The following is a 13893-nucleotide window of genomic DNA, read 5'->3' as shown; positions in this document are numbered from 1 at the left end:
TAATTATTTTGTTTAGTTTCATGGCTGTCTTACTTCATTTCTGTGTAAGTCACATCTGTGGTTTCAAGTTTGGACTCTTTCCAACTGTTTTATAAAAACCACTCCGAGTAGACATTTTTTACATGTTTTGATTTTGATGCAAACACTCCCTGTGTTATATAACATAAACCACAATATGGCCTTACAGTAATACAGCAAAATACACAGCTATGCAAAAATAAGCTTTATTTTAGTGCCAGCTATAGACTCGTTATTCCTTCCTGATTTATGGAAGAGGGAAGGTTCAAGTCGTAAATATGGACTTTACTAATAGGCTTGTGTCAGTTTCCCTGTTGAATGTAAAGTGATAACAAATAATAGCTTTACTTAATAGTGTTCAGAGCAAAACACGTATTTAAAGAAATGAGAAAATGGGACTATTCAGTATACTGCAAGTTTTTAAGTACATCTGCTTGCAAACAGAAATGGTTAAATAGGTACAGTGTGTCTATCACAAATGTACTTCCGAAACTTTTGAAGCTGTCAAAGTCTGTGCCTTTTATTAGATATTAGAGTGAAATGGTCATTTCTCCTTGATACATGTGAGCCTCCTTTTCCAGAGCACATTTCATCAGCTCTAGAGGAATTTGGGGGCTAAACTGAACTGGATCAGTTTATGTCAGTAGTGGATTTAGCACTCTTAAGGTCAACTTTGCAGGCTACCATGCCGTTCTCCCATATTCATGTCAATTAATTGTAAGTAAATCATGTTGAGATTATGGGCATCCATAAAGCTCAAAGGGAGCTCATATCAAAAGCTGTTGGGTGAATAAAACTATCAAACACAAACTACTTACTGGTCCTCCCACTGAAATTCCATCTACAATAAGGAAAAGGGAGATGGAATCAGTTTAAACCTTGAGGACTGATCTCGTAACATTTTCTTAAATCATTAGTGTCACCATATAGCCTTTCATTTAATAAGTGCTCATTAGATTATATGTCTCCTTGTTTTTAAAAACTTATAATCAAAGACGACGACATTGCTGCTGTATTTTCTCTTCATGAAACAGCCTTTGGCATTAATTTAGGACAGATGAATGTTTTCTTATGATATTCTTCTTAGCATCTTCACAGACTTGACAACACATCAGGTTGTATTAATATTCGACCTGGAAACAGGCACTTTCTTTCTGCCCAGTGCAATTTGCTGGAACCTTTCAGCTTTTCTCTTCCTTACCAAAGAGGCAGTAAATCATCATGATTGGTATCTAGGCCAAGAAGAAACATTTTTCAGTGCTTCAATTGCTCTTTTACTTTCTTTGGCTTAAGATTCCATTTTGGTTTAGAAATAGGTGTAATGCAATAAAGATTGATTGTTTTCTTAAAGGAACCATGAGACAGCAAGCAAAATATCATCCAATATTGTAGGGTTTGGGAGGAAAATTCTGCTTTGCTCATGGGTAAATTTAAAATATCTCCCCCTGGACTGTTACGCTGTATCAAAAGCATTTCCTGGGGGAACTGCTAATAGTGATTAGCAGAAGCAAGTTCTGTTGATTTTTCCCATTATAGTTTGATCTAATTTGAAAATTATCAAGAGCTAAAGCTAGAAGTGAATCTGATTTATCTGTATAGTCAGTGAAGCAGGAGCACACTGAGGGTTCCAGAAAAGAAAATAGAAGACTGGCAACTGGTCATATTTAACCAGCAGGCTGTGATTTTTATGATTTAGGTGCCAGGCTTTCTTGTGGCAGGGGGAACAAACAAACAGATCTGTCTCTTCTGCCAGATTCCTCTCCAAAATATTCTTTCATCAGGAACGTCTGTGGTACTTGAAATATTTTGAATATTCAGGTTAAAAAAAGACTGAGATCCAGAAGATTTCAAAATACTACCATTAGAATCCTGAAGGACATAGGAACCTCAATAGTTAGCAGTTTGTTGGAAAACTGAGGTTTTCAGATCTCTATTTCCAATATCTATGTAATTACTTAGGAGATGTAGCTGGATTTCTGTTAATCGCACATGTGAGCATTAAAAGGAAAACAATTGTTTTATACTAGTCATCACATATCTAGATTTGACTGTGCTACAGAATTTTGCATAAGAAAAGAGAAAAACTAGGTGAAGGAATGCATTTCTGAGGGTTTTTTAGATGAAACTGAGTCATGAAGCAGTAAGTGATATTAATAGACAGGAATTTGTTGTGCGGAAGAAAGAAGAAGCATGGAGATTATTTTAAATGATCAGTTGCTATTGCTACTGGTATTTAAACAACTACTACCTATGGGAGGAAAAATATTTAGTCAATCACAAGTAGCAAAACTAATTAACACAACTTTATTATAACAAATTACGTCCTGCAGACCTTTGAGACCCACACGGATTTTGATTGTAAAAGAACTATGGGATTAAGTGTATTTTCTAAATTAAACTAAAATGACCTTTTATTTATATGTTCTTTTCTGAAGTAAGGCCTTGAATCCGAGCTGGATTCAAAGAGAAAAAAGGGAGTCCAGATTATGTGAGTGACGGGATTTTTCAAACATGTGAATGTATGTGTCATTTAGCTCTAGAAAGGCATTGCACTGAGGTCACAAAAGGATCTTTACTGAAAATTTCTGTATATGAAGACAGACAAGAATCCTGCTTAATCATGTTATGTAGCTCAGCTGTGAGAGGGCCAATGAGCATACTTCATGTTGAATTTACGTCACATTGTTTTGCAAACCATGATATTTCCTTTTTGAATTCTCATATCAAGTGCTGTGTTTATTTTTTTAAAGCACAACTCAAAGTCAAAATTAATTTAATAATTGTATGTGTTTAATGGTATTTACCTAACATCCCTAGCTCTTAACAAGGCAAAACTTGTTTTTTAACTCAATATTGTAACTGGGTATATCAGTGAACACATTCTCATGCACGTGTTTTTAAAACTCATTCTCACTAATGTCTGAAATAAAATTTAAAAGCAAAGCCAAAACAACAACAACAACAAAAAATAGCTCAGGTACTAATACTGCAATTTAAATCTACTTGAATTTTCTAATGTCCTCCAGTTTTTCACAGATTTTAAAGGTATGATTTTTATACATATATTAATTTTGTTGAATATATATACCTAATAACAATAATTATAAAATTAAATTAAACCTGATTTTTTTAAAAAAGTCTTTAAAGATGTGGTGGGCAATAGTTGTCATTTCTGGCTTTCTTGAAGGTCTAGGACTGTATTACAAAAAAAACATTTTATCTGTCATTCTTTCATCGTCCCATTTCCTTTTCACCTTAGTCTTGCTGGCCTGTTCTTGTGAGATGCTCTGTTTCTGAGAAATTTAAATTCACTACATTTCTTCCCTTCTACAGTCAGCCCTCCAAACAGAAGAAGCACTCCATACCAGCCACTGGGCTGATGCTTGTGTTCCTATGAACAGTGGATCATTCTTTATTCTGAAAAATAATTCATTGCCTCTGGTAAAAGGTTGCTTACATACATATTGAGTGAAGCCAGTGGAGATTTTTTGTTCCAAATAAAGTGTGCTATAGAATTTCTTTGGCCCCATAGAAATTGTTCCTGCTCATCAACATTGACATTTCAGTACAATTTAATCTAACCAGGAGTCCTTACTCAAAATATATACTCTGAAGCGTTGAATAACATCCATTTCTATTGAAACTATACCATACTATATACTATGCAATACAGGTGTAGTAGCAGACTCTCCATAAGTGTTCAAGTCTGGGTTGACAGACTAATTTAGTAGTTTATGTAGAAATTTAGGACTCGAAGTCCCATTGAAACACCTCCCGAGTGTCTTTCAAAACCTGGTACTACTTTCTTACACAGTGAAAAATATCCTAAAAAAGATGCAGGATTTCTGTGATTACATTTACCAGATTTGGCTGGTTTGGTGAAGAAATATGTGGATTAGTGTGTTGTAAGAAGGCCAAATGGATAAGCAGAATGCCTTGCTAATTGTTCATAAGAAATTATTTTCATATTAAGCTTGACTTGATTACTTTTGTTTCAGTTCTCCCCAAACTAGGTATGTTCCCTGTCCTGTGAGTAGATCCTGTACTGAACATGATTCAAGTTTTCTGTTTGTGAATCTGTCTTCACAGAAGTACAGAAGTGACTATTGGTACCTTTTGGTAGTGGTGATGAATTATGAGAGCTGGGAATGTACTTAAAGGTAACTTAATGTCTGTGAATGACTCCCAGTCACCACACTGTTTGATGTTATTTGATGCATGACCGACAGAGCGTGTTTCCAGTATTTTATCTTTTCCTTCTAGTTTATCAGAGTAACCAATTGTACACAGCAGGCATCTGACATGGGACAGAGAAAATGGTACCATTAGCATGTGTCAGCTAATGCCTAATTAGATCTTTCTGCTGTGGAGAATAGCAGTTTCCCGCAGTGGATCGGTTACATGGAAGAAAAAAAGTAGACACCTTTCCAGGGAGGTGATAAGGGGTCAGACCAGTAAAGCCCTTCTTAGAAGTTTTTACATTGTTTTGCCTGTTGCCTCAAATAAGCAGCAAGACTCCTGAATGTTCATGGTTATAGATGTTGATATTAAGCCAAATCCAGTTTACTGTCTGCGTCACATTTGAGGTTAAAGAGGTGAAGATGATTTTTACAAATACCCTGAATGTTAAGTCCCTGCTATAGTGAATGTGAATCCTTGCAGGAATATTGCCAGTGTATCACAGTAATGCCTCCAACCTGTTTCAGAAAATCAGAAGTGACAAACTGATCCTGGAGGGGGTAGTCAGCAGGTACCTCACACAGAATATCAGCATTTTCCGAACGACAGTTAAAGAGTAAGGATTATTGAGCACACACGATTCACCAATCATAGTGTTTGAAGTTTATAAGTGTCTACTGTTGACAGGTAGAGCATCCTGCCAGCTGTTAGTCATATATATATATATATATATATATATATATATAATCTCTGTATTTTTTTCTAGATGTGTCTTTACGTTGAAAAAAGATTTCAGCATCTCTTTCAGAAAGTCAAATAAATATGAAGCCCCTGTAGGTTATTTATTTGTGGGATTTCAAAAGATGCACTGCAGATTCTGCAGAACAGTTGTGACTCTTGCACTGCCATTTATTGCACACGTATTGAAGCACTACTGACTAGCAGGACTTCTGCTGGTGGTAATATTACTGTGGTAAGCTGGGGGCTTACCCTAGTTTTCTAGTTTTCTCAGTATTATCTTTATTCTTTTTCGCCAAAGGATGCGCTCTTTTTATGCCTGTCTGACTAAAGAGCTTTTATAAAAACAATACATGAAGCAAATACTAGAATGAGTCATAAAGTGACTGTAGCTGAAGAAAAGAAAAACAGAATGATGGCACTAGTTTACTGTCACTCCTAACACTATCAAACTGAACTGCTCCTTTCTACCAAAGGTTAGACCAACCCTTCTGATTGGTACCTGATTTTTTTTCAATAACCAGTGAATTTGGATAATGACTTTGTATGACTCTTATTCCTATCTGTATCATGTACTGTGCAAGTGATGAGGGTTTTCCTCCAAAATGCACTTTACTGAATAATGCTATTATCCGTCGACATGGAGCAATAGAACTGTATTTACCAGAGTTTACATTTTGAGTAATCATTCTACTTTCATTTCAGTTTCCAAGCCTTTGTTTTCCTCCGGCAAAAGGCCCAAGTCTTTGGTAAACAGACAAATGCCCTCATATATCTTTAATTAACAACTCTCCATTTTTTTTTTAATTTTAGTTTTTTTCTATCTTCCTACTCTTTGATTTTTTTAATCTGCTTCTATTACATCTTTTCAATATTAATTTCTTCTAATTTCTTCAGTACTTTTTTTCTGTTTACTGGGTTTCTAGTCCTAACACATATCTTCTACTACTGCAAGAAGGTTTATCAAAATAGTACTATTTATATGTTTGTGTAACTGACATATTCTGCCATATTCTTTTGTCATCAGATCTAGAGTCTGATCAAAATGTTTTAATTCATGTCATTGAGTTCACTCAAGGTCTCATGTCCCGGACAAATTATACATGCCTTTTAACCAATCTGGATAAACAAATACTCTGAGAACTAAAGAGATGTTATTTATGGGATTTAACTTGTTTGACCTTCCAGAACCTCAGGCAATTGGATGTATAACTATTCTCCACCATACTAAAGATAAAACTCTTTCTTTTCTAATACATATGTACGCACACATGCACTTATTTATTTATAGCTAAATAAGGTCATAAACCATCAATCTAGGATGTGTTAACCGTTTCATTGACTTTTCAGATTGTTTTTAAGCTGTTTTTTAAACTTTAAAGGGAACACTGATAGTGAACGGTTCCAAATGGTAAAACAGAAAATCCCCTTCAAATATAACCGGCCCGTAGAGGAGTGGCTGCAGGAAAAAGGTAATAGTCATTAAAACTTTCATTTTAAACCCATTTGATTCTAAACCCTCATTTTTAAAGCCTGCAAATAAATGTTTTTTAAATGATAATCGCCTGCTGCATAAATGACTGTTTTAATTTTCATTATAATTTGTGTCAGCTTCCACCTGCCATATGTTGATAAATCATGCTATAATACATTGCTATTAAAATGCAGTTAAAGGGACGAAATTCTGAGCTTGCTATCACAGTAATGACAAACAAGCAAAAATTCAGGAGGCATTTAAAAAAAAATGAAGAAGAAGAAAGGAGAAGAGCAACAACATGTATTATGGCAATTTAACCACTGCATGATCTTCCTGTTTTGGTTTGTTTTTAAACTACATTTCTATCTTTATTATCAAAGTTTTCATTAAAAAAAAAAAAATTTCAAACCTACTTGTTAAACCACTTCCTGTAATTTTTTTCTCATTAGTTTCATTAGCCGCTATGGCTATGTGTTTTCTAATTGTATTCAAATAATTAAACAATTTTTAAAAATGTTGTGAAGAAAACATTTTTTAATGTTTTCCTTTTAACTACAGTGAAGGAGACAGAGAAAGATGATTGTTCTGTCACTTTTATTCTGTATCTGAATTGCAGTTGCAACACTCAAATGACACATTTTTCTAAGTTATGGGTCAAATTCTTCCCTAACTTATTCTCAGGTAGTGCTATTAAGTTTTGTGGGCTTGCATCGGGTAATTGGCCTCAGTTCAGCTAAAGACTTACCAACATGCATCATAAGTCCAATTGGCTTGAGCGTACACTTCAGTGACCTGCTGAAATGGGACTTGCACCAGAACAGTAATGCTCTTTTATCAAGAGTTTAGTGAAAAAATAAAATCTTGGAAGTAGAGCCCATTCCAAAGCTGGTTGAAGGTAACAGAATAACTCTCACTGATTTCAGCAGGGTTTAGACTGGGCTAAACTGTGGGGAGTAAGATAGGGGTACTATTTATCTATACTACCTGTGATATTTAAAATAAAAAGTCACTGGAACTAGTTTATTTCCTTGAAGTCTTGGAAAAGCAGAACACAATCTTCTCTGGTTTCCTCTAAAGAAAGTACTGCTGATTAAAAAAAAAAAAAAAAAAAAAAAAGGGGGTGACCTTTGAACTCAGATCTTGCATTTTCTGTGTTGACTTAGACTATGAGTGTTACTGCATTTTCCAAGAGGGAAAAGTATTTTGTAGGATGGGAAAAATATCATTTATCTGCTAACTTCTTTCTGCAGATGGATTAGCAAATTGATTTAGCTAGCAAAAATTATGTTAAGTCCACGAAAAATGTGGACAGCTGCAGTCGAAGTATTTTTTATGAGGGATCTGATCCTGCAAAGTGCTGTGCAAACTCAGTTCCCATTGACTTCAATGAGAGCTGACAGTGTTGTCTGCTTTTCACGTTTGGTCTACAACTGTGTAATGTTTGTAACAAAAGCTAAAATATTTGTGAAAGTAAGTGAAATTACATGTGTAACTAAAGCCATAATGGTTTTATGGAACAGCGAATTTCAGCCAACTACTAAGCAGATATTAAGATAAAGGTATACAGAAAATGCTTATTGAGTCTCAGTGGGCTGCCCTATTAATTTCCAAGATCAAACTAAAATAAATAAATAAAGTTTGTCACTAAAAAGTGGATAATTTTGGTAAGTTTCAATTGCTAAAGTCCCTTTAACACTAAAGACGATTGTCTCAACTTTATTAAAACAAATGCATGTCTAATTCCTTGATGTAATTCATGTGCTTGAGAACCCCATTTTTTTCTTGTTTTTATTTTTCCTTTTTTTAGTTTTCCATAATTCTTTTATTTTATGTTGCTTCTCCAAGTTTGAGCTTATAAGCATGCCAAGGCACTTTCATTTGTAAGCCGTCCTGAAGTTTTGAACTGAAGTCTACCTTTTGTGGATATTGATGCTTTGTTAAAAGACAATCACACATGCAGTGGGGTCTGAAAGACAATATTTGGGAATTTTAGACACTCTTAAAGCACTGTTTTTTATTTAGGCTAGAAATGTGTATCCATGTTTTTTACAAGAGTGAAAGGAAATTCAGTCTTCACACTCTGTACTAGGGAATGGCATCATGCAGTACAACACCTGAGACAGTAAAGCTTTGTTCCTTTGTTCCAAAGTAGGTAGACTACTTTTTCAGCAACTTAGGTAGCACTCAAATTAAAAAATTAAAAGAATGAATAATTTACCTAGCCATTCACCAATCTGCTCATCCATCTGCTCATCCATACAATACTTACTGTACCGTGGAAGCCTTCTGTCAGAAGACTTTATAAAGATGATGAGTGAAGGCATAGCTCACTATCAAAATGGAACAAGATGAACTGATGGGTGAAGGAATAGATAGATTCGTCAGTGAAACAAAGTATAGAATAGCTGTCTTCCCCATATGAGTTCTTAGCTTGAGTGAGGTGAGATTAAACACTTTTTAGTTGACGTTTTTAATGGCATAGGCTTGGTATTATTTTGGTACCACTGTTATATTGTTCATAATGAAATACTTCATTCTTGGAAAACAAACAGAACACAGTGTCTTTCTGAAGTGGCATCATTGCTGTTTGGTGGGTTTTTGGTGGTGGTGTTTTTTTAAATTTTATAAATTGTGTACAATAGTTTTAAGATAAGCACAGATTTACAATCTTGAATTTTATGACTAATAAGCAAAACATCAACCACTAATAACTTTGCTGAGATTATGTGAGTTAAAAAAATGAAATGTTAGTCCTAAATTGTTCATTTGAAGATGTCGTAAAACCAGGAGATTTCGTTAGTAGAATACTTGGTGCCTGCTAAGTTTCAGGCACAACCTGTTCTGCAATAGGAGGAGCTAATAAAGACCCAGAAGCATCTCATCAGAGGGACCGATCCTGGAAGTAGTTAATTCAGCAAATTTCTCGTACTTCGATGAGTCTCGTTGATGTGAGTGACGACTTTTGAAGCAAGAACTATTAATGCGAATTAGGGTTTGCAAATTCAGGCCCAAAATCTCTCCTAGCATTACAAAAATGTTCCATTTCATTAAGATTTCTCTATGGTATTTTTAATTGGTATTCATTTTTTTGAATGAAGAAGTCAATGGGAGAGCAAACAAAGAAATGAGAGCTTGAACTATGCAGAATATTTACAAAAACACCTCAGAAATTTAAAATATGCTTGTCATTTTCCTCTACTGTGACACTAAGCAGTAGGAAGAGTTCTCTGTGGAAAAGGCAGGCTATAAGTTTGCAACCCTCATACAGCTAGTAGAATTTACAAATACATTTCCTCAATCAAATTCAGTGGCCAAATAAATTTTACTTAGGGGGAGTAAGGGCTGAAGAACCGTATCGTCAAAAGAGTTATTAGAAGAGGTCTGTGGTGGCAGAACTGTGTGTATTTTCTCAATGATTTTTTCTCATTCCATATGCTTTTCCCTGTTGTCTTTATTCGTATGTGTGTACACTATCATAAAGAGCGAGGAATGACAGGTTGTAGGTAACTCCAACAAGTGATTGTTCTTTTAGCAAACAGTTCTAGTACCAGTGTTGTCTACAGTGTTAACCATTTGGTGCAGTGCATGAATTCTCCTAGACTGGCAGACCACTTACCAAACAAGGACAACCCCAAAATTTATAATCAAAGTTCCTTTTTTTTTTTTTTTTTTTTTTTTAACCTGGAGTGGGGCCACCTCCCTGGTGTATGCTTTCTTTCAGGATTAGAAGATGCAGAGGAAGACCTAGAAATGGAGAGGTGATTTTTTTGCAGCCCTAAATACTCATTTTTGAAAATAAAACAAGAGATATGACAGACACATGCTATGAGCTTGAGTTAGAGTGTATGGCATCCTGAGGAGTGCCATAATCCTCCAGTAAAAGTGAAGGAACCCCTTTTATTTCCCAGCTTGGGGAGCTTTCCTCACTGGAACAGTATAAATTCTTCACCATCACCCATCATCTCTCTTTGATAAAAGACGATAGAAAGAGGCAGCATTGATTCAAGGGGAGAAAATAATGGAATTGGAAAGTTTTTGAATTGTTAGTACCTTCCCTGCATTTTCAGGGATAACATCTCAAGATTAGTGGAATAATTCCCTGGTCTTTACACATCTCACCTCTGTCTTCTGCCACTCTATTATAAGTAAGGTGGGAAGGAGGGAACGATACAAATGAAATTTCTGGGTATGTAGGGGCAGGGACAGTATGGAGGGAAATACAGTACAGTGTTAGGGGGAGGGAATATGCAAGGAGAACAGAACATGGTGAAGTAAGAAACTGACAGCATATCCATTAGAAAATCCAAGGCACGACAGGACAGAGCTATCAGGAAGAAAAGCAACCTAACATGGTATATGACAGGTATGGCCTTCTACAGTGTACAGTGCAACCTCCTCTGGCTTAGAGAGGAGCTGGGCTGAGAAGGCTGAATGTTTTGATGGACATTTTCCTCATAGACAGGAGAAGAGACAAACTGCCCTGATTTTACTTGGCAGGGATGTGTGGCTTCAGTGCATGTTTCTAGATGTTTTAATTAAATTGCCTCTGGTAAGTTTAAAACCTTCTAAGATGCAGAATACTGCATCAAGTGTTTCAACACTTTCCAGGGGTAGGATATCCTCCATTTTTATTTCTCATTTCTTCATCAAAGCAGTTCCTTCACCCTGATCAAGTCCTAGTGTTTCATTTCCAAACCTGTGGGTGAGGAGCACAAAGGATGTGCAGCCTACCTCCATATATCCATAATTTGCACCTCTCTATACACTTTTACTTGGTTAGCAAGGGCCGTCTTTGGGGACAGGAACTCCTTTCAGATACATTTCTTCTCTTGTCCCCATTCTCTTCCCCATGGTCCATCCTGTCACCATAAGATGATGCAACACCGCATCACCACTTGACTTCGAGACCTGCCACGACGACCACCAAAATTGGTGAGCTCCCCATTGTATTTTGATCTACTTTAACCACTGTCTGTGAAGAAATGAGCAGTGGGTTATACTCTGTGCTTTGCTACACATGCTACACCTCTAGTCAGGGTGGACTAGGGACAGGAAGCAGTGAGTGAGAACTGGGGAGAGAGGGAATGGGATTGAGGACACATGGTGCAAATTTGATAAAAATAGGACAACACAAATATTTCAATGATGATAGACTTGATGCTGTTTTGATACCCCTCCTGAACTCTGCCCAGCCTGGATGTCTGGTAATTCAACAGATTTCAGGTGGCGTGGCCCTAATCTTCTGAAAAGCAGTGAAATTACAGACACTGCCTTTTCACTGCATGAAGCAATTTGTTTTTTTTAACATAGTCAATCAGCCTAGGATGTAAGCAGTATTTATAGAGTCCAGGCTGAATGTGATTTAAGTGGCCTGCAAAAACTAGAATTAGCAGTTGTTACAAGGATTTATTTTTAATAAATACATTTCTAATTATATATGATATCAGTCCCCTCCTAATACTCAAAGTGCGACCTTGAGAAAACCACTTAACCTGCCCACGCTTGAATTTCACCATCTGTAAGAGGGTATTCACGGGTATAGCATTCTGGGGGTTAGTCAGCTGAAGCACTTTGTTGTCCTTACTGCTTCAAGAATTTTGCTCTTTCAGAGACATCACAGTGTTTGCATTTGGTGTTTTTTTGTTTTACCTTTTAGCTTTGTGAGACTTCACAACACAAAATTTCCAGGTAGAAGATCGTAACTGGACCTACCTTAAGTTTTCTTCACAATCCAGTTGATCAAAGTCAATTTTTTTTGATGTTTTACTCTCCTGAAGCCACCCCTTTGCATTAGTAAAAGTGGCTTTATGACATAATCCTATTCTTTGACCAGCGAAAAGAGAAGGGTTTTTAATGGGCTAAAGCTTGACAGGTACTGAGATCTGAATTGATAGTAGAAAAATTGCCACATATTAAAGCCTTATCTGTAGTTTAAAATGGGTCTGACTCTAGAGCTCAAATTTCTGACTGAATCAAAGGTCCTCCAGAGTTTTGATGTATGAGTAGATGTGGAAGTATGAGGTTCAGGTTCAGCTGTTCTTGCTTTCAGGATAATCTTTATTATTAATAAGTCTTAGGCAGTACATTTCCGTGCTGTATTTCTACCCTACAGTCTTCATAAACACTACCAAGAATGAATCTACTTCTTTGTTGTCTGTCATTTCTGGCCAGTACTCAATGTAAGATACAATGTGAAGGAAATGTCTAGCAATAATGTTATTCACCCCCTTCACTAGGACGACAGTTAACGATCTTCAACACCCAGGCGCAAATAGCCATAGGAGGGAAGGACAGAGGGCGTCTCTTCCAAGGCCAGCTCTCCGGTCTCTATTACAATGGCTTGAAAGTGCTGAACATGGCAGCAGAGAACAACCCCAACATTAAAATCAATGGAAGTGTCCGACTAGTTGGGGAAGTCCCTTCCATCTTGGGAACAACACCCACAACCTCCGTACCACCAGAAATGTCTACTACAGTCATGGAAACCACAACTACAATGGCCACCACTACAACCCGAAAAAATCGTTCACCACCCAGCATCCAGGTGAGTCAGTTTGTCTTCTGTATTTCCTTGGGTTCTTAGCCTCTTGTTTTGCTGCTCACTTTTAAGTTCACTGGAGCCATGTTCTCTGAACCATGCTCCATATAACTTATTTTGATAATATTGTGAAAGATAAATCATCACAAAATGTGCTGCCCTCTTGTGCTGGTGATCAAACTAGTTGAATTATTATTATACATGTATGTAATAGCATAATAACAACAGGTTTTGCTCCTGTTCTAGTCCAACCCCATTTAGGTAAGTAAGATTACTCCAGTGGAAATGAGAACAAGGTTTTAACTGTTTCTGTGGTTGGATATGCTGTGAAATGTATTGCTAAGTGAGTTACAAAGCCTTATGGGGGGTTGGTGTATGATTATTTATTATTACCATAATATGTACTGCTGCAACAGTAAAGTTCATAATGGAGAGAAAATGGAGCATTACTTCCAGGTTGAGCCATTTTTCATTTTCCTTTTACAGCCTTCCCTTAGAAAATTTTAATGGAACGCTATCAAGATCAGTTTCTTACAAAATGTAGTTGTTTCAACATGGAGCAGTTCCAACATCTTTGGTAAAACTCATTCCTACAAAAAGTGAATTTCAGATGTTCTAGTTTAATTATGCCAACGTAGCATTTTCAGTCCTAAAAATGCAGTGGTTTTGGAACCACTTGTGTGGCAGCCAGACTATGGTATTGATTAGAAATAAACACCTTAAATCGTCTCTTCTTGTGTGTGCAGGTAAAAGAATAAGGCGAATAACCAGTTCTAAGCAGTGGATTAGAATTTGGAAATTGTTTCAGTAGTGTACTATCATGTTACCAACTAGGATAAAATATTTGTTTTATGATCTTTATTTACATTAGAACTTCAACAAACAGAAATAACATACTTTCATTGATACCTATGTACACTGGTTGAGACACTAGCTAGGGATT

The 13893-nt window shown here is 36.3% G+C and overlaps 1 protein-coding gene across 1 annotated transcript in view; it reads left to right on the top strand.

Moving 5' to 3' along the window:
- Window positions 1-13893, top strand: part of NRXN3 (neurexin 3) — a 1009770-nt gene that overhangs the window by 889981 nt on the left and 105896 nt on the right. Inside the window, 2 exon segments of the mRNA XM_040559130.1 lie at window positions 6318-6407; window positions 12649-12956. Of these exon segments, the coding sequence (XP_040415064.1) occupies window positions 6318-6407; window positions 12649-12956 (398 nt within the window).

This window comes from Cygnus olor, chromosome 5 (assembly GCF_009769625.2).
Source record: "Cygnus olor isolate bCygOlo1 chromosome 5, bCygOlo1.pri.v2, whole genome shotgun sequence".
In the NCBI taxonomy this organism is placed as follows: Eukaryota; Metazoa; Chordata; class Aves; order Anseriformes; family Anatidae; genus Cygnus; species Cygnus olor.
This window is presented reverse-complemented; position numbering and strand designations above follow the sequence as displayed.